The 20,655-nt window shown below is 36.9% G+C and overlaps 2 protein-coding genes across 4 annotated transcripts in view; one reads left to right on the forward strand and one right to left on the reverse strand.

Annotated features, from left to right (window-relative positions):
• Window positions 1-2,635: 2,635 nt before the first annotated feature.
• Window positions 2,636-17,245, reverse strand: FANCB (FA complementation group B). 3 transcript variants are annotated; one of them, XM_085323130.1, is made up of 9 exons: window positions 16,974-17,245; window positions 15,577-16,654; window positions 14,567-14,719; window positions 14,029-14,121; window positions 9,348-9,476; window positions 8,310-8,476; window positions 5,775-6,229; window positions 4,993-5,230; window positions 2,636-3,118 (listed from the first exon to the last, which is right to left on the reverse strand). In XM_085323130.1, the coding sequence occupies exons 2-9, from the start codon at window positions 16,507-16,509 to the stop codon at window positions 2,698-2,700; spliced, it is 2,589 nt and encodes an 862-aa protein (XP_085179256.1). In that variant the 5' UTR covers window positions 16,510-16,654; window positions 16,974-17,245; the 3' UTR covers window positions 2,636-2,697. The 3 variants fall into 3 exon arrangements, with proteins under 3 accessions (XP_085179256.1, XP_085179255.1, XP_085179254.1); XM_085323129.1 differs by having other exon boundaries at window positions 16,906-17,245; XM_085323128.1 differs by having other exon boundaries at window positions 16,890-17,245.
• A 103-nt stretch (window positions 17,246-17,348) lies between these two features.
• Window positions 17,349-20,655, forward strand: part of MOSPD2 (motile sperm domain containing 2) — a 39,009-nt gene continuing 35,702 nt past the window's right edge. Inside the window, exons 1-2 of the mRNA XM_085323112.1 lie at window positions 17,349-17,541; window positions 17,738-17,801. Of these exons, the coding sequence (XP_085179238.1) occupies window positions 17,533-17,541; window positions 17,738-17,801 (73 nt within the window). The 5' untranslated portion in view covers window positions 17,349-17,532. The remainder of the gene's footprint in view (window positions 17,542-17,737; window positions 17,802-20,655) is intronic.

The following is a 20,655-nucleotide window of genomic DNA, read 5'->3' on the forward strand; positions in this document are numbered from 1 at the left end:
GTAATTTTCTTAGTCAATGCAATTTGGACTCTCCATTTGAACACCAGAATGTGCCAACATTAATCATCATGATAACCTAAATAAACCMAAAGTTAATTTCTTTAGTTGCTTTTACCTCTGAAAAATGAAGAAAARCACATACCACTAAACAAATTCTGTTGCAGACAGTGTGAAAAAGAGATCCTGCAGAGTCTGAAATACCTGTATTCAAAMTAGCTCCTTTTCCGTGATCCCAGACCCAAAAGAACACACAAGCAGAAACCCAAATGTTTCTAGCAGTCTGTTTAGATTTTGGCACATGAAGGGATATTCTTAGTGCTGTAAAAATATCTCCTATGCATATGCAGCATATATACCACTTGCACATTACCAATGAAAAACATACCATCACGCATTGCTAATCACTTGGAAAATCATTCATACGAGTCCTTCAGAGCATTAGGAAAGCTTATAATGATCTCATCTAAGGAAGATATGCAAARTAAGCATTCATACCTCTGGAAAAACTCCTTAATAGGAATATGTTATTGAATGGGTTATTATTCTACTCTAATAATTATGTGACTCTTTCTCCCTTCCACACTTCTGTGATTTCTGTTTGCTGYTTCTAAAAATGACAAGTCAGAACTCCAAGAAAGTAGAAATGGGCAAATTTTTCTTTAGCAACTTTTCTTCATTCAGTCCACTGTATTAGTTTAATAAAGGGATGAGAATACAGGCGGAAATTTCTCTTTAGGGACAGATGCAGGTATTAACCTTAATTATTACATTATACCAGGTTGTTAAATGAGTRCTAATAAAAATGAATTGCTGGACTGTTTACGCTGCTTTGCATAAACTCCTTCAAGTGTCTTGAAATGAATAGTAGTTTTGTTGCTTTAAAGTTTCTGCTCATCCGGTTTACCARGGTAGTGCCCTTATATGCAAGCTACAAAATTACATTTTGAAACTCTTCCCTTCATTTACAAGCATGTATAATAAGGTACTTTCTCCTTGAAATTCCAATGACAATTAACTGCCAAGCCCTTACAATAAACTCTTAACTTTGACTCTGGCCTCAGCAGAACTATGGCTTAAAAAAGAAAGGTATTTTTTGTGATTCTTTCGCATCTAGTGAATATCAAAATTTTGTCATTGTGTGTGACCATTTCTTAAGGTGTTTTTGACATTTTCATGCAAGCTTCCCTTCTATCTATCCCCTAAAGGAGGCATTGAATGCTTTTGAATATCTCAAAAGTGAGACTACATCAATAAACAGTGTTGAAATTATAAAACATAGGAAATATTTTCTCATGTACTGTTTTTTCCAGTTAGTGTTGTTTTTCTAGCTAGTGTTTTTGCTTTAATTGTGCACTCCTTTACTCCTATTGCCAAAAGTGAGAAGACGCTTAGGACTGAAAAATATCACTATTTGAAAAGAATTCTCCAATAGACTCTCTCTTGTTTCTAAAGAGCATCTAGACAAAATTTGAATTTCACATTAAAAAAAAAGTCTATGCAGAATCACTTTTAAAAGGTCAATCTTCTTTTAAATCAATAAATATTTTATATTCTTCCTTCCAACCTCTTATCAGAGTGCATGTTAACTATTAAAGCTTTGTTTACAGGGAAACTAAAAAGGAAAAGTAAAAAGAGAGATTCTGACATCTTTAGAGAAAAGGCAACAAATGCTAGGAATTTGTTGCTTATATAGGGATAAAAAGCAGCAAAATATTGTGATTTTTTTTAAGCTTCTGCCACTTATGACACTACCAACATATAACTATGATGGAAAAAAATGACCAAAACAGCAACTATGTCAAGAAGTAGTAGCTGCAAGATCACAGGCTGTTCTCTTTCTAGATGCAYAGGTGGTATCTTTTATAAAACAAAGATGAGAGGAAGAACAGGCATAGAGTTGTCCATTATTTAAGACACTTGAGACAGGTCAAAACTATCAAACAGCTAGTATCAGTAAATAATTTTTTAAGACTCAGAGYGAACAAATAAGTCTTCTGGCACTGAGGGTAGGTAATGGACATTCAGGAGTTCYGTGACCTCTTGGAAAAGGTCTAATCTAGTTTCTCCAATCCCAATAGATTTTCCAAAATGTCTCAGGTCTGAGGGTGGGTTAGAGAAAATAAGGTTGCAAGTTGAATCAGAGATTTTTTTTCCACCCCCGCAAGGGATACTGCTAAATCTAAGTTATTTCAAAGACTTGAAATAGGAAGATGACTGCTTGCTTCTTCTATGAATTTCTTGAATCTCCTACTCCAATTATGAATTCAGAGTGGGCACTTACCTTAATTTTTTTTATAGCTTAGTCTTAAAATTTCTAAAAAGAAGCTTACTGTTATCTGTGTGAACAGTCATCTTACAAGTTTAAGAGCACTATTTCAAACCGTACATGCCTGATTTTTTTTCCAAATATAGTTAATTTATAGTTCAAGAACTATGAATTTCAGTAAAATTTTTAGAAAATACCCTAAAAAAGATAATACTTTGGAGATCTGTAACAATATAACTAATAAGGTATTTTTAATGTTAATTTCTTGTTAAACAAGAAGTCACCAGCCAAAATACCAGTACTTACCTCTAGAAATACTTGAGTTATAGAATAAAAAGTTAAATGAACAAGTACCTCTGAAAATATAAATAGTATTTAATAGTATAATTTTAATAAAACTTTATTCAAAMTATATTTTGAGAGAATAGTCTCTAGGATTTGCTCAGTCTCCACACAATCATATCAGAATGAAGCTGAGCCTCTGCTATTTTCAAAGCAATTTCCTGGTTAAGGGCACCATTCATTGTCTGATTCATACTTAGCACATTCTCCTCTTGTTCCTTCTGAAACTTCTTTCTGAATTGCTGAACTCCTTCCACACCGTCCAGGAAAGAAGCCACAGGAGCATCACTGATTTTCTTGCCAGTCTCACTGCCCCATGCCAAACTGTTTTCAGTCTTATTTTCTTTTGAGGAAAAAGAATTCCTTGAGATGAGCACTTCTTTTTCCAAAGCCAGTGCTAACTGGTCAGTAAGAATATCTTTGCTTCCAGACCTCASGAGTTTTATATCACTGTTTGGGGGGAGAACTCTAGTGAGGCTATGAAGGCACTGGAACAAGACAGTCAGATTTCTGTAAAATAAGAACATTATTATTAAAACTACCCAAAGTTTTCCTTGTATCTTCAAAATTCTATAGTGGAAAATACAATAAAGCTACTTTAYATTAAACAAGGAAAAAAAAATAGGCTGATTACGGTTTTAACTATTATGTACACTGTACAGAAAAGAGTAAGTAATGGCTATCTAATGGAGTGCCCACTAGTCACACTGCATCAAGAGAACTGATGTTAAGCAAGATTCAGCAATATAAATATTCTGAGTTGAAAYATATGCTCAGTTAGGATTACACAAGCATCATGTGTTTCTGTAAGAAGCAAATGTTTCTACATAAAGACCATGCATGATAATACGACAGAGATGTGTGGTTTGCATTTGGGGCAGAAAAAAAAGTTTTGTATTTTATATTCATAGATTGTCAATATCAATAGAAGTGAAATGCATGCATATTAGGTGGCCCACAGTTATCTTTTTTCAATAGTCAGCAGTGATGGAATGCTGCATTTAATTTTGCATGTCTGATTTTTTGTTAAGAATCCAGAAAAATATAGTGCTGGCTATGGTAATCATCAGGGAAGTGACTCCTCTCAACACAAGTGTATTGACATATGACAGTGATAGAGCAGCAGCCACACTAAGGAAAATGTCAAGTTTATCAAATATTTTATTTGCTGGGTTTGGCCAGACTAGCTTCTCAGAAGATGCATTTGATGAAGYAGAAAAGAAAACTAACTAACTAAMTAAMAAGCCAGATCAGAAAGCCGCCCATTTTTTGTTTCAGTATTTCTATTTCATCTTAATATTCCATTATTTTTAACTGAGTCAGTAGATAGCCTGCTTCAATTTGGAAAAGCTGTGAAAAAGAATTTATTTTTTATGTGACATTCTATAGCTTTAACCTATCACAGAAATATCCTAAGGAGGATAGGAGAAAAAAAAAAACAGAAAAATATAGCCATAGTTATATCAATACACAGTTAATTAACTGAATATTAAGGCAAAATTGTACAAAACATGTATATCAGGTAACTTAACATGTTAAGGCACTTAATTTTCCCAATAGGTKTCTTAAATATTTCAGTCTTCATTAATTTTGTTTTATATAAAGAATAAAYTTCWAATTTGAGTAGAAGATTGACCTCATTATAAATTAGAGAATCYTAAGAGATATACCTTTCCTTTTTTTTWAAAAAAAAGTTTAAACTCAAGAATTGACATAAGTTTCCYCTCCTGAAGATAAGTACTTTGCACATTGTGAACCTTATCCAGCTGAATCACATACAATTACTAACTTATTTAGTATGATGTGAGATACTCTATAGCCCATAGTTCACAGTCCAACAATCCACATCAGAAAAGGAGAAAAAAAAAAAAAAAATCGAGACTCCAGATTATTGCCTTAACAAACTGTGGTAGACAGGAAGTATATCTATCAGAAACATGCAGAATTAGAATAAGAAATTATTTTCTGAGGTAGTGTTACTAAATTACATGAAAAAAAWTCATTTCATTTCTTTATGAAAAAGGATTAGATTTAAATTTTGTGTGATCTTGCTTTTTGAACATCCCCTAAAATAKATATAGATACATTTTTTAAATCAACATATGTTAAAGAAAAATTATAAATTATCATACAATTAATGAACACAAAATTATGATGCAATAGTACCAAGAACCCATTTAGAAAAACTAGAATGATCCTCARTTCAATGTTTGCCTCAATTCAATAGGCAAAATTAAACAATTCAATTCAGTTAGGTCTGACAGTTTTGATTTGAAATTAATTCTACTTGGGTATTGGTTAATAAAAATAMCACTAAAAACTAGTATAAAGATTAAGAAGTTCATACAAAAGAAATAAACGCTATACTTTTTGACCAACTCTACCTGCAAAATAGGGTTAGAATTCCTTCAAATGGAGTTTTCAGGGTCCAGTTAAGAACTGTACCATGCAGATTTCCCACTTTATGACAGAACAGATTGTCACGGCATTCCTTAAATGGTGTGCACTCCATTTCTCCTAGTAACCATGAATTTACTGGAGTCAATGTGCAATCAGAAGACACAATCTGAAAGGAGAATCTGATAGATACTGCAAGGACAGCAAGGATATCTTCCAAGGAACCTGCAAGAAAGTGAAGTAAAATATACGTTTTGCCTAAGTATATAACAAACCAGATTAGATTTTTGGTTCACATTCTTGGTTTTACTTCAAGAGTCTACACYTCAGCATTCAGTCCTTTGGGAATTTTCCCACCTAAATTCCTGCATCTACTTCTGTTGAGCAAAATAGCTAGCTAATTAACATAGACCCCACCTATATAAAGAGCTCTAAAGATAAACGTTGCCTTGCCGGAAGGAAACTATTAATAGCCTACTACGATACTAAGATGACATGTTGGCTTTATCCAATGTTAAAGCAATAATAGAAGAAAAATTAAAATTCATAGCAGACAAAACTTTAAAGTAACTCACTTAATTTTTCTGTTTTGAAAGTTTTTCCTATTCTCTTGTATTTTACCCAGMTGTTAGTCCACAAAATGTTTATCCAGATTGTGTTCAAAACAACAGATAAGATTACAGCACAGAAGACTTAGCTTAGTACGATATAGGATAAAAATAATAACTAACCATATTTCTRTAAATTTGAATTGCATTAACACATTTACCTGTACAGTAACTATTATCCYTTAACATCTTTACCGAATATTTTCCATGTGAAATATCTTCCAGACTTAACAGAATTTTCCCACATACTAAAGTAATCTTTTTGCTCTTCTGTGTACCATCACTCTGATGTTTTTGTTTCTTCGCATGTAGCAGAACTGTGCAATGTACACKATGAAATGCCAGCAATGGTGAAAGGCTGGTAACAGCAATGACTGTTTTCGCTCCATCCAACTGAATCTTCAAACTTCTCTTATGAAGCTCATTTTTCAGATCATTCTTGCTATAAAAGTCCAATTTCAACTTTTTTGGAGGTGGTTCAATTTGACATGAAGAGATAGCCAATGCTGAAAAGGCTTTGTTCAGTGTAACGATTTTATTCTGACACTCAATAATTGGAGAAATCAAAGCGAAGTCTTGATCCATTACTAAGGATAAACTGACATCACTCAGCAACCTGTGAAAATCCATAYAGGATTATTGGACTCCCAGTTCATATTTTGCCATCTGACAAATAACTTTGCAGACACATACAAACATTTAATACTTCCATAAAAACAAATATCATTCCACGTTAATTCATAGACTGTGCAAAAGAATAAAAGTACTTTAAATAACTCTTTCATCCAAGCACGGTATTAGGATTTTCAAAATACAGACTGAATTTTCTAAGGGCTTCTAGGRGTTAGATACCTAATTTCAGTTGAAAGACAATAAAGTTTGTGAGTCAAAAATATTGCAAATTCCACATAACACATAAAGATGCTCTGTGACATTTGTAACCTATTTCTGAAGAGTTAATATTCTTTTAATTAAAAAAGTAGCAATTTTGCCACCTTTGAGGCCTAAAAGGACACAGCTCTTCTGATATTCTTTATTGATCTATAGATATTCAACAAAAACTGCATGTAGAGTAAAAAGATTTAAAATACTATTACCTTAAAGGTGCAGTAATTTCTTGAAATGTATGAAGCACTTTATTCAGTGAACATGGGGCTCTTTCAAGAAATCCTACTATTACTGCTTCAGTGAACATTTTATTCTACCAGTCAATTCAGTCTCAGGATGTCACTGACATTTGAAAGCCTTACAAATGTCTAATTCTTTTCTTTGGAGAGAAATGTCACCAGCTAACAATACAATTGAGTATGTCCACGCAATCTTGCCTTAGTATGAAGTGCACACACATATATACACATAGAGACATGTGAAGTGTTAGTAGTGGAAAGAAGGAGAGTCCCTTCCCCCAAAACCACAGGCTGTTGTATAGGAACTGAAGGCCAGAAAACCTATGTTTTGCTGCCAGCCTCCCAGGTAACCTTTGACAAATGACTTCATCCTCACAGATCTTTTCTCAGCTGTGCAATATTGCTGCTGTTTTTCAAAGAGCAGTTCTAAATCTTCTGAGCATTTCTGGGGCTATATAAGAATTAGGTATTTCATTAAAAAAGTCATCTCAGCTAAAAAAAAAAAAATGAACACTGGAAAGGCAAAAACAATTGCTTGCCTCTGTGGCTCTTAGCGGAAGCTTTCAAGCAGATGAGGTCAACTTTCTTGTAAAGTTATTGCGGTCTGGCAGTTGAGAAATAATATGCCCACAGCTGCAGCAGAATGGCTGAAGGGCCTAATAGGTCAGCTCCCTCACAGCCCCTCGAGGGACTTTCAGCAGCATCAACACTCTTCAAGCCTACCCTACGCAGCCGCAGCTACACTGCTCGTGGGAATACAGGTCAAAAGGTAAGTTCCAACYCCAACAAATTTTACCTGCAGTGCACTTCTCAAGTTTTTCTTTCAGGTAATCTTGTCTCTTTTCAAACTGCTTCCCAAGTTAGCCCCCTCCCTTCTCTATCCTTAACGGGGGAAATGAAATAAGCTGAACATTATCTGCTCTTAACAGTAGTCGCTACTGGAACCGAGCAATTAACATGAACAAACAAATCATTTTAAAGACTAGCTTTGAGCAACGTGTGCACACGTTCCACTTGATCTACATAATACATAAGCTTAGCAAATACTTTATTTGATTGGATACCTGACTGTAGTATAGCTCAGTTCAAAAGCAGAATATTTATCAAGTTGATCAGAGAATTTAAAATGTTTTCTTCTACATTCTYCTTTAAGCAAATCATTCTCTGTTTAGGAATAGCAAGAAGTTAACACAAAAGCAACAGGAACATTATAGTTAAAATAGAGCTGTATCTATACCACATATCGATGTCAGCACAGCTATGTCAACCTGGACAGTAAAGAAGCATGATTTTTGTCACAGAAAACTTCATCATAAAAAAAAAAAAAAAAAATCTCCAGTAAAGATGTGGTTATACTGACACAACTGTTTTTTGGCTATATAATCCATTTCTTGCACAAAGATTGAGAGAGGCAAGGAGCAGCAACAATACTGGCAAAAGACGCACTTCAAACACTATATATAGAAGTTCAAGCGAGAAACTCCACTCCTGTTACTTCAGGGCTTACCCTGCAAATCAAATTTCTATAAAACTACTCAGTGAAATTACTAGATAAGTTTATATACTTACAGGTTAAATGGTTCAGTCAGTTTTAATCCAACTATTAATCTGTCACCCACAATACGTTGCCACAATCTTTCTATGAAGTGTTCTGGAACCTTAGATGTCAGCGATGCTTCTTTATTCAGAGAATGAAGAGGATTTTCTGTATCATCCCAGAGAGAGACAAGACCTTCCTTATAGAAGGATGTTTGTTTAGATAAATTAAGTGCAGATATGATTTCTTTTTATACCACATTCATATTTTACCACAAAATGATTATAGGAAATGCTTTTAAGATACATAAAAAGAAATCCATATGAACAAGTTTATTCTTTGAAAGTGGTCTACAAAATATAATTGCATTTTTTCCTCAAAGTACATGATATTGTGACAAGTGCAACTCATTCTCTCCTTATAAGCTTGATAAGTACAAATCCCGATTTGTYATAAAATTGATTATCCAAAACAAATTTAAGGTATTCGAAGCTATTTTAAATAGTGGGGTTAAGTGCTTGGTAGATTTTGCTGTCTAAACTTGGTTAACGTGAAAAGGACCACAACACAAACTAAAAGGAAAACCACCTCCATTTGAAGTAAATTTGGATGCTTATTTACAGCAACCAGTTGAGATAACATTTTCCTGAACTCTATTACTTTCTCAGCCCACAGTTCACTCTGCCTCTATTATAAATCAATTTTGTTTACACAGATACATCACAGTTCGTTTTTTGTAATGTGTTATACCACAGACAGATAWACAACTTGCAGGCGGCTGTACCAATAAAAACTGTACAATCCCCCTATTGTTTGTCACTCTGTTAGAGATTACTCCTTCTATGGTTCAGTCCTCAGGAGGTACTGTGMAAATCAGCCTCAAGCTAAGAGAATTAAGGTTGCTGTTATCTACATTCATTGGCAGGCTAGAGTAATGAATCAGATTTTATTTGAAGTAGATTAATGAGTTTTGATAATAACAAGCAGTTGAGGGTTAGCATCATCTAAAAATATCTCAGTGTAATTCAGAAGTGATCTCTTTATCATCTGTACTCTCTTCTACATTTTACCTTTTTTGCAGTTGGTAGAATATGGCTTCTTTCTTGAACCAGATCTATTAATGCTCTGCAAGATTCAAGAATAACTTTCTTTTTGAGCCTTAAATGGTACTGCATCTCTCGAATAGAGGTGTAACCAGCCTGTAAAAGATAAAACAACCATTAGACTTTATGTTTTCGTCTACTGTAATCATAAATTCATGTTGAATCATATCTTTCAGCTTTCCATTTTATGCAAGTATCACAGGCCAAGGTCCTGGCGTTCCTTCCCTCTTAAGTGTTACTTAAGAGTAACACTTCTGAAAATGTGGTAGATTACTTTGTGACCAAAATATGCATCTAAGTCTTGGACCCTCAGTTTTAAATCTTGAATTTATGACAGACTTCTAATATATATTTTCTCAAAGTTACATATATATTTTCAAATCTTTTATTACTGCTTCCTGCTTTCCGTATATCAGTTTAGATTTCTTCTCTATATTTGTACTGATTATAGGTTAAGCAAGTGTTCTGAAGATTTGAGTTTTACAGCCAGACATACATGTAGGTCACTTCAAAGTAAATAAATGCATGTCAGTTCCATCAGGACTTTAAGAAAGCTCCTGAAAAGCTATTTTCTGGAAATCAAAATTCTGAAAAGTCTAAGGCGACAGCAAAAAAAAAAAAGGTTGGTCATTGGAATGCAAAACCAACTTTTAAAGTTGGGGGAAAAAAAAACTCTGGATCAATCAGAAGCAACTGGCAGGCCTTAATAAAAAGCACTTAATGTAAGAGAAATGATGCCATCTGCTCAGGCTATAACAGCAAAAGGGCATTTAGAGTGAATAGCGCTCATCAAGATAAATTCTGTTAAAGCCTTCTACCTCTCAAACCACTCATTCTCGAAACCAAATTCCAAGCAGTGTTGCAGTGCCAGACTTGGGGAGGGAGGTAGGGGGAAGAAGAAAAAGAAAAAGAGAACAAAGTTGTTTCTACAGCTTTTTCCCAAGCACAGTCATCAGAATACATTACCTCYACTGGTGAATAACTCCTGAGTATATAATCAAGAAACAGAAAAAAAAAAAAAAAATTGAGGAAGCACAGACTAAGAAACAATCTAGAATGGCCAAAYGTTCACAGAGCTATGCTTGCTGACCAATATGACTTTTGAGAGCCTTTTCTCCCCCCCAAAAGACAATACAGGAAAAAGACCTGAAAAGCATATGACAAAACCAAGACTGAACAACACTTTTTCCCCCCTCCCCACCCCTCAGAAACTGTCTCAGGATATTCATTTCAGGTCTCTGCATGCCACATACTAAGAGGTACTGAGCAACAAGTATCAGCAGAAGTCATGATCGTTACGTTGTAAAGCTAAGAAAGTAAAACTAGATCACCTCAAAACAGAAAATAAACATTAACATAAAAATATCGCTGTAGAGAACCAAACAAGAGCACTGTAAGAAAATCCATCATGAACAGTGGAACAGATGACTCACTGTCAAAAGCAAAGCATATTAAGTCAGAGGCTTAGTAGTAAGTAGAACAGTTATAAAACAGTCAGTGTTTTAATACAGAATACATTCAAGTTGCAATATTCATAAATAAATAAATATCAGTATAGACAAAGCTAAAACACGAAGAACTGTGGCACCTTAGCAAGGGAAAACAAATGGAAAGGAAGATTCATGAATGACGAGACTAACAAAATATTGGGGAAACCAAAGGCAAAATGGAAAAGCAGCCAAAAATATCAGAGGGAAACACTGAAGCTGCTGTTATGGTAAATAACTAGTTCTGTGGTTTTCAAGCAGCTAAAATTCCTTATGAAAAAAAAAAAAAGACAAAAAGAAAATGATCCAATCCAAAACAAGGGTGGAAAAATACTTAAGACTAAAAAGGTAATAAAATAAATTCAAATGTACAAAACCTTTCTTAAATGTCTTCCCCCCACCAAGTCAACACCATTATTAATATACCTGCCTCAGAACAAACAAACCAAAGAGGAAGGGAACCATTTAATCCTAGTTGAAAGAACTTGGCATTATAACCCTTAAGAAAGTGTTAAACAGCCAAGGGCGAGGTGTGAAAAGACACTACTGACTTGTGTTATCTGGATTACTGCCAGAACAGTCAACAGGAACCAGCAGAAACCCTCTGACCACAACTGTTACAGCAYAGCCGCACTACTCTGCTGAAGAAAGTCGTCTTTAGTAAGTTACTACAGCAAGTTACWATAGTGAGTGTTAAAGGAAAAACTTTAGAGGAGAACAGGCTAGATTCCAGCCCAAAAGGCTGTAGACAAGATAAACTTAGAATAGTATGAAAAATACACAAACTGACAGCTTTTACTATTTCACTGTTTGCAAGATGCAGCTTGGACATATTAATGCATACAACTTAAATACAGCCTACTTATATGCAGCAGACCCCAAGGCAGTCCAGCCCAAGCTCTGATATGACTGAAAACTGCCGAAATACGTGAAATACTTAAGCATAAGCAACAGAAGTATGAAAAGCGGCCGCATTTGCTTTTTTTTTTTTTTTTTTTTTTTTTTTTAGGCAAGGGGCTTTAGAACAGGAGATAACAGAAACTGTCACAGCATGATTTGATCACAAATTTCTGGAAATTTCTGAGCTTTGGTGATAATTATCAAGAGAAACAATTCAAGGTTAAATAACCTTTGGAAATTGCCAGGCTAAGCAGGATCCATGCATTATTGCACCAAAGCAAACACCCTTGAACTACAGTTATACATCAGATGACAATAATCAAGAATGCTTTACTATTCAGGGAAGCATAGAAAAATGAAGATCTTAAAGAAGCAAATGAAGGTTAAATATATATTTCATGTCTATTTCCAAATTCATTACCAGGGCAATATCAAGGATTTACAGCATCGGAAAAAACATTAGATTTTTAACTTGCATATAGCCCTCATACATGGCTTTGAAAATTAGTGATCTAACAGARCGCTGGGAAAGAAACAATAAGATTTTTTTAAAAAATAAACACACACACTCCACCGGTCTTATGAAGGACTCTGTGCCACTGTCAGGAAGAATTTATCATCAGAAGACAGGCAAAATCTCCAGAGAGCAGCTTGTTTCCACCAGAACCAGCAGAAAGCATAGGATATACTTAGGCTGTTCATTTGATTCTGGCACAGATTCACAAAATTCAACAAGTAAAAGGCAACTGGTGTCTAAAGAGAAGAACATAGAGAAAGGACAACTTACACAAAACTCCTGGCAGCCAACGCCAGGGCAAACAATTGCAGACAATGTTCATGACAAACGTGGAAGGAGCAACAAATGAGGGAGAGGGAGAGGGAAACTAGGTTCTGTTTTGAAAAAGAAAGTGATGTAGTGAACAAGGAAAGAGCATAATAGAAAAGAAGTCAAATTTAAATTTAGAGACTACTCAAAAAGAAACAGAAAGCGATGCATCCTGAAGSAAACTTGCACTTTTGTATGTAAAAGCCAGTAGGACTAATTTCCAAACTGAAGAACTCYATAGATGTAGGTTTGGAAGAGACCTCAAGATGTCATCAAAATTAAGTCAATTTCTACTTTATTCTGCACTTCAGAAAACAAGAAAAGCTATTATTCAGTATCCTCCAAACAACAGTTTTTATCTTTTGGAAGATTTATAAAATCTTTCTAGCTGTGTCTTCTGGTCAGAAGAAACAAGAAAATCTTCCTTTTTCAGTCTTTTCCTAATAGGTCATACTGCTCCTTTTCYTTCAGTTCTAAACTAAACTTTTGCCATTTAATTTACTTTCTTTTTAAAGGCTGGAGAACAAATTGACATTGTACACTACATAAGTTTTCACCAGTTCTGAAACGAAGGGAACAATTATCTCTTATCTCATATCTAGAGTGGTCTTTGCAAACTAACAGCCTCACAGCGTTGACTTAATTTGAGACTCGCTATATTTCCCAAAGCTTTTTCTTACAATTTTCCTATCTGGTCAGTTATTTCCACAGTGCAGACATGGGTGACCAGGCACAATACTGCATTGGAACATTTTAGCGAGTATGCCGGCTGTTTGCTAACAGCATAAAAGGCAGAAGGAAAGTTCCACCCCCAAGTTTCAGTAGGAGGCAAAGGTATAGTCCTACTCATTATTTAGAGTCTAACAAGTTCCCGCAAGATTGTTTTATAAATTAGGCTAATTAAAAATGGATACTTTTTAGCTTTAYTAACTCTACTTTGCAAAATTGTTCTAACAAAACAGAGAGCAAAAGGAGGAAAAACATCAGCCAAAGTAAAAGCCAACTTCACTGAAGTCCACGGACAAGGAAGCACACCATAACTCCCTTTTTTCTTYCAGGATTAACTCACTCATTGGGAACCTGGCACTACGCTATCTTGAAATAAAGAATCTGGAGCAAAAGAAGTAAACAATCYGATATTACTAAATTGGTATTTAAGTGTCTATGAGTAAAACAGCTGTTATGAAGCTTGATGGAATGGCTTCTGCATTGTGTCAAAATTTTAATTAAAATATAAATCAGACCCTTCTGATTCAAACATATTTGTACTGAAACAGCCTATCCCTGATTCAAGAATGGATACTTAATAATGTTGATTTCTCCTTGACTCACCTCTCCAATAAAAACAGARTTGTTAAACTAACTTTTTAGATAATGTAATGGTATAGAAAAGTAATCCAAAGGAAACATGGAGTTAGAACTAKTCAGTACAAACCTGTAATCTTGTTTCAAGGGCTTGGACCGTAAGCAAACCATTCTCTTGCAATCCTTCTGCAGTAGGAACATCATCTTTGTAATTAATATCACTCTAAAAAAGATAAATTACTTTAACAGTAATCACAATATGCAATCTGAAGGTAAAATACTATCTTTGAAAGCAATTAGAGATTGATATTACATAATAGAAAGATCCAGTTATGAGAAGATATTTCATGTAGACTATCATCTTAATTAGGAAATTTTAGCCAAAATGGAAGTATTGTAGCAAACCTCTTACATATGAGAATCATTTTCAATAGCATTATTTTAATTTCCCACAAGAACACTGATGTTATCAAGAAAGTAGAATAATCTCTTCAGATTACACTTTTATCTCCCAATCTCACATTTTAAAAAAGGGGTATTGTATTAAAATTTCAGGGCATTTCAGGACACACATTCAATTCACTTTGTGCACATACTTTAAGGAATCTTAAGTTTTTTAATTTAAAAAGCACAGATTGAATAGCTCGGAAAAGACAAGCTGAACTTACCGCATAGTTGATTTCTCTCAAATCTGTTATTCTGAATGTACTTAACACATCTGTATTGGAGTCATCCTTGAAAAGCAGTAACATTTGCTCATTTCCAGAGCCAACAAAATCATCTACAAGAATAGACTTCACTTTTTGCCATTTGGAAGCAACCTACAGTAGAAGAAGTATTAAAATATTTAAATGAATTTTGAATCTGAGACTTAGTTTTGGTGCAACTTGCTCATCTGAGACAGAGTTACTCTTAAGTGTCTGGAATACAGTATTTTGGAGAGTTKCAAGCTCTGATCCTAACTCTGTCAATTATAGCCTGTGTAACTCTGGACACATTAGCTGYTTAAAGTTCACCTATTCACTTAAATCAGCTCTTTAAAGCTCATYTTCCAGATTACAGAGAATGCAATTTTTCAGTGTATTCTAACAGATGCATAGTTGGATCCTGTAAAATTTATCTAAAACTCTTAACATTCTGAGATCAGCTAAAGACATCATRCTTTTAACATTCATAAATTTCTCCAGTGTATTGCACCTAAATATAATTGAGAAGCAAAACTGAAATTGTWTATCAGACAAAAAGTCTTGAGGATTAAATAGGATAAAGTTTTTAATTTCCAGAGTTACATAATCTTTCTTGACAGAGTATTAGAAAAAAATTTAGTAGTGACTTTTGTTTCTCCTCATTATTTTAAGCACACTCATAACCACCTTAGAGCTGTAAGTTCTTGCCCAAAATAAGTTTTGTATTAAKAACAAAAATTTTGACTTAGATTCAGAAACTGAATTTTTAAATACTATAATTCAGAATTCATTTTCAGATATATGGGAAAGCAATAAAAACGAAACAATTAGATACATTATACAGGTGGTTTTAACAGAAAAAACTTAAAAAGCTATAGAACTTAAAAATGTAGCTTTTCACATGCAGAAGCTTCAGATAAGACAATATATAAAAAAGATGAAATACAATTATTTTACAGTAGTAAAAGGAAGTTGCTTAAGGTCATAAATACCTGGAAGCTGTCTCTCCATATAGTACAAGTATTTCCAGAAGCAAAAGAAACAATAAACAGCAAGTCACTGCTACTGGTTACAGCTGTTTTTATTGAGCAGGGTTTCTCATATGGAAGCTCACAAACACCTTTAGGGAGACCATCTTGGAACCAAATAAGTTGATTCTTATGAGTGATAGCAACAACTGATATTCGGAGTTGTTTTTTCAATACCTCTTTCTTGCAGACGCAGACAGAAGACACCACTCTACTGTAAGCATGAGGCATAAAGCACGTGCCAGGTATCAGTTTCTGTGTTTCAATTGCATATCCAAAGAACTCACTACCCCAGATAGCTYCGTCTGAAGTCGAAAACTCTTCCTCATCTTCGCTTTCTGGCAAGCAAGCGGTTCTTATTCCTAAGACAACAACGCCTTCGTTTGCAATTTCACCTGCCCACACAATGGAAGAAAGCTGAACAGGAGCACTCAGAATCACGCGGGCCTCGGAAGAGATGTAGAATAGCTTGTTAGCGTGCCTCCACAAGACTGAAGGACCAGTAAACAAACTGATGTCTTCTTTCAGCTCATAATCCAATTTAAAATGAAAGGACTGTTCAAACTGATTGGAGCTGTGAAGCAACAACAAGAGATATTTGAGAACATTTTTCCGTTTTTTCTTTTTCATCAAAATGCAGGGCAGAATAATTCCTGATCTGGAATCTGTTGTACAGCTACAACAAACCATTTCAATTTCTATGTGATTGCCATGCATGCTGAATAGTCCAGAAGATTTTTGAGTGAACAATTTAGTGTCTCTGTCAAAGACCATTCTTCTGACAGATAACTTTGTTACCTTACCAGCTGCTCCTTCCACATGCTTTGGTTTTGACAGCTGAAAAATGAGGACTTCTCCATTGTAGGACAAGACTTGTTCTTCCTCACCCARAGGCATCTTTTTTTTATCTTTATGCCTGTTCCTGTTCCTCTACAAGGAAACAATATGCCTCTCCATTTCTTTCTTTTTTCTTTTCTTTTCTTTTTTTTTCCGGTCAGGAAGATTTCTCTGTTGAAACGTTAATCTAGTTGGACACCTTTTGCTACAAAAACAAACAGTAACAGAATTAAATTGTTTTAGAACTGAGTYGATCGATGCTTAAGAACAAGGAAAGCTACACATTGCAAAGCAATTCCAAAGCCTAACTTAGGGAACAGGAAGCTAGTAAGCGGWTAGCTTTGCAGAGCTACAGGATTACAGCGAAATCAAGCAACTTTGCCAGGAGAGATGCAGAGAACCTAAGCGCGTTTCAAAAGTGCCTTCCGATATTTACTTACCAAAACGTTAACTCACCGCCTGTCAAAAGCTACGTAGCATATTATGAACCGAAACAGAGACGAAATAAATTGCCGCCCACTAACCACACGCGGGTCTCCGGAGACTCCGCTCCCCGGCGGCGGCGGCGGCGGCGGCGGCGGCCGCGCCCGCAGCCTTCGCCAGGCCTCACCGCTCTCCCCACCGCCGCCGAAGCGGTCCCGCACCAGCGGCGGCCGCAGGGCTGCGCCGGCGCGGCCTCCGGCACCGCTCGTCCCCCGCTGGCGCCCTGCCCGGGCCGGGCCGGGTCGGGGCCGTCGCAGCTTTGGGTGGCGGAGGGGAGTGAGGGGCGGGGCGAAGCGCGCCACCGCTCCGAAACTCCCGCCACGCACGGCATGACGGGAGAGGAAGCGGGGGCGGGGCCCAGAGCCCGGCACGGAGCAAGGGGCGGGGCTAGGGGCGGGGCTCCCGCCCGGCCGGTGGCCGCGCCCAAGCGGCGGCGGCGGCGCTGCGCTCGCGCTGGGCGGTGCGGGCCGCTCGCAGGCCCCGCCCGCCTCGTGCCCCTTCCTGGGGTCACGCGCCGGCTCCGTCCTCATTTCTCCCCCTGCTCCTTCCACCGCGCGCGCGCGCGGGTTCCGCGGCGGCTGCGGGCGCCTCGGCCGGGCCATGGCTGACGTGAGTGGCCGCGCGCGCGCAGGTCCCCCCCTCCTCTCCCCTCCCCCCCCCCAGCGGCCCCCGCGCGCGGGCTGTTGCCGGCGGCCGTTGAGCGGCGCAGGGGGGCAGGCAGGGCTGCGGCGGAGGGGGCCGGCTCGGGGCTCTGCCTTTTCCCTGCCTTTCATGTCCTTCCCCGTTTCTTGTTTCCCCTCGGCAGCGCCAGGACAAGGCCGCGCTGATAAGCGAGACGAGGCGGCGTTTCGAGGCGGAGTACCTGCCAGGTGAGTGCCCCGGTGGTGGGGCTGGGGGTGCGCTCGGCGCCCTGTGCGCGGCCTCTGACGCATGCCCCAGATCTCTTGTCGCAGGGGGCTGCCTCTTCTCCTTCCCAGCCGGGTGGGTGAGTGTTTCCGCGTTTTCCTCAGGTGGCCGGAGCTACCCGGCAGGGATGACATGCAGGGCACGGTGTTCCTTCTGCTGGCTCTTGCTGCTCTCTTTTGGGTTGATCTCTGAGTGGCAAGGAGTCTCGGGTCAAAAGGTTTTCGGTCTTTTTGACTAATGGTTGCTGTCTCTCTGGGGCCGGGGCATTGCTGTGCTCAGTGCTTTTGGGGCATTGAAGGAGAGGGGGAAAAAAAAAAATCTTAGCCCTAACCGGTTTGTCTAGGAAAGGAGTTGCTTTTCTGGAGTAACTTGCACTATAAATTCATGCCTCAATTAAAATCATACTATGTGTCTAATTCAGCTCTTAAGTACAGATTATTTTAAACCTGTAAATGAAGGATGGGATATACTGGGGTTGCGTAAAGGAAGGGGAATGCTTAGGGAAGCTTAGAAGGGTTTCCTTTCAATTCAGGATTGATTTGCATTTCTTGATGTAGGAAGAGAGACAGTAGTAGAATGCGTTAACAACTGCATCGTAAAGGAATAAGTTTTATTATGAAAGCCTAAAGGTGTTCTGTTAAAATCATATTGCCATCTAACTTTTAATGCAAATGAAGACTCAGAAGTTCRGTGTAGGAATTCCATGTACCTCCTTTAATATAAGCCTCAATTCTGTGAACTTGTGCTTTGTTTTGATTTTTCTGATCAGAATTATTGAGACTTAGTTACTGCTTTTACACAAGGATTGCCCACTTTTTTATGACTTCTTTGTGACTGGATATAGCACTTCTCTTGCAGACTTCTGGAGGGTCTTGTGTATGGTATAATTTTATCTTGCATGCTTACCCCACTGATATTAACAGAGAAACTGACATTGTCCCTGCTTAGAGATGACATATATTTCTGGGGTAATGATAAAATTATTGGAATAGTRTCTTGGAGAAGAGAGAACTTACTTTATTGTATGACATCTCCATATGAGTAAAAATGTCTTTGGCAATCTTAAAACTTCTGGAGAGAAGGATCATCTTAAGGGTTTTTGGATATTGATATTTTCAATAATGCATATGTTTCCCCTTGATAGATGGTTCATACTTATTTGTAATCTATTATACTAGAACTGCAGTCATAAAAATTACTTTGGAAAGCCTAAAACTTCTTTGGGATAGTTGCAGCTGGAAAAAAGGAGGGTATTGCCTTTTCAGCTGAGCTATTCATTAGAGTACTGTAATTCCACAGATTTCTCTAGTTGTAACAAAGCCCCTGCAGGACTGGTAATAGCCATTAAAAGAATGAAACATTGTTGCAATTACAAGGTAAACTGTAATTCTACTTTTTGGAATATTTTGTGTAGTTATTTTCTCAACCCATTTTGGGGTCATGGCTTAGAACTTTTAGCCTTTTCAGAAAAATGGGATTTAGGATTCCTTTGAGTTAACATTCTTAAATCTCTCCCTTGAGAAAACGCCTTAAGCAAATGACTATTGTCAGTTGAATAACTTAGTTGAAGTGTGGACAAAATGCAAGGATTTAGTGTTATTGTAGTCCTTCTGCCTTTACTTTTATGTTCTAAAATGTACTAAAATGTTTCCTCATACTTGGAAGGGGTAGGGAGATTTCTTTACTTAATAATACAGATGCCCCAAACATATGACTTTCTGTGTTTTAAGGTTACAAAATGTTGCTTGATGTCATCTGATTTTTAGTCTGCTTTGAAAAGTAATGGCACTACAAGATACATAATGAAAAGTAAACTGATACTGTCTGTGAAAGTTTGGTATGGTCTTAGAATTGTGGTCCTCTCTGAAGTGACCCTAAACTCCATTTACAGGTAAGCTGCAAGTACTAAGATGTATATGACATTTTCAAGCAACTTTTATTTCTTGGGCTGCAGCTGCCACTGTTTTCTTTTTCCTACGAGGAAAGCAGTGTTTCTGATTGATCTTAGACTTGCTGTGTGTTTTGTGACATGATTCTACTATGTTGTGGAACTCATAGCTGCGGGGGTTCTCTCTATACARGAGGAATTGCTAATGGTCCCGTATGCTGTTGTTTTCTTGCAGTAATGTTCATTTTTGTTGTGAAATGAAAACTTAAAGGGCCTTTCAAATCCTTATTTTGTTTGAAATTAATGATTATCAGAATACAATGCTTAGATGAAAACTGAAAAGATGAAAATATATTTTAATATGTAACTGGTTTAGGAAAGCCTAATATTAACTGCCACATCTGGAACATTATATCCAGTTCTGGAATATCTCAATTCAAAGTTATAACCCAATAATGCACTACAGTCTTGCGAGCTTTCAGGGTAGGATGGAAAAAAAATCATGTTCAACATTTGAAAGCACTGGATGTCTATTTTATGAATTAAACAGCTGTTTCATTTATGCGACTAAATCAAACAACTATTTTCATAATTAGGTACTATTTGGAAAATATATCGTCAAGAGAACCTTATTGTCTCATGTCCCCCAGATTTGCATGAGAATTTTCTTGCTAAAGTTGTTGAACTTGTGTGGTCACTTAGACAAACTAGAAGGAAAACTTGACCAGTGTGTGATCTTATCTGCAAAACAATATTTTATGTTAACTGAGGTCTTGGACTTTTGGTTCCTTAGTGAATTTTCTAGCTGAATTTTGGAAGACATCTTCAGTGCTTAGGAAGAATTTTTATTCCTAGTAATTAAAATGTTAAAAGCATTTTATTATTGTAAATATGCCCTTTAAACGTTCCTCATAGTCCAGTGAACGAAT

This window comes from Rhea americana, unplaced genomic scaffold (assembly GCF_003343005.1).
Source record: "Rhea americana isolate MKP2758 unplaced genomic scaffold, rheAme1 scaffold_82, whole genome shotgun sequence".
NCBI classification, from domain to species: Eukaryota; Metazoa; Chordata; class Aves; order Rheiformes; family Rheidae; genus Rhea; species Rhea americana.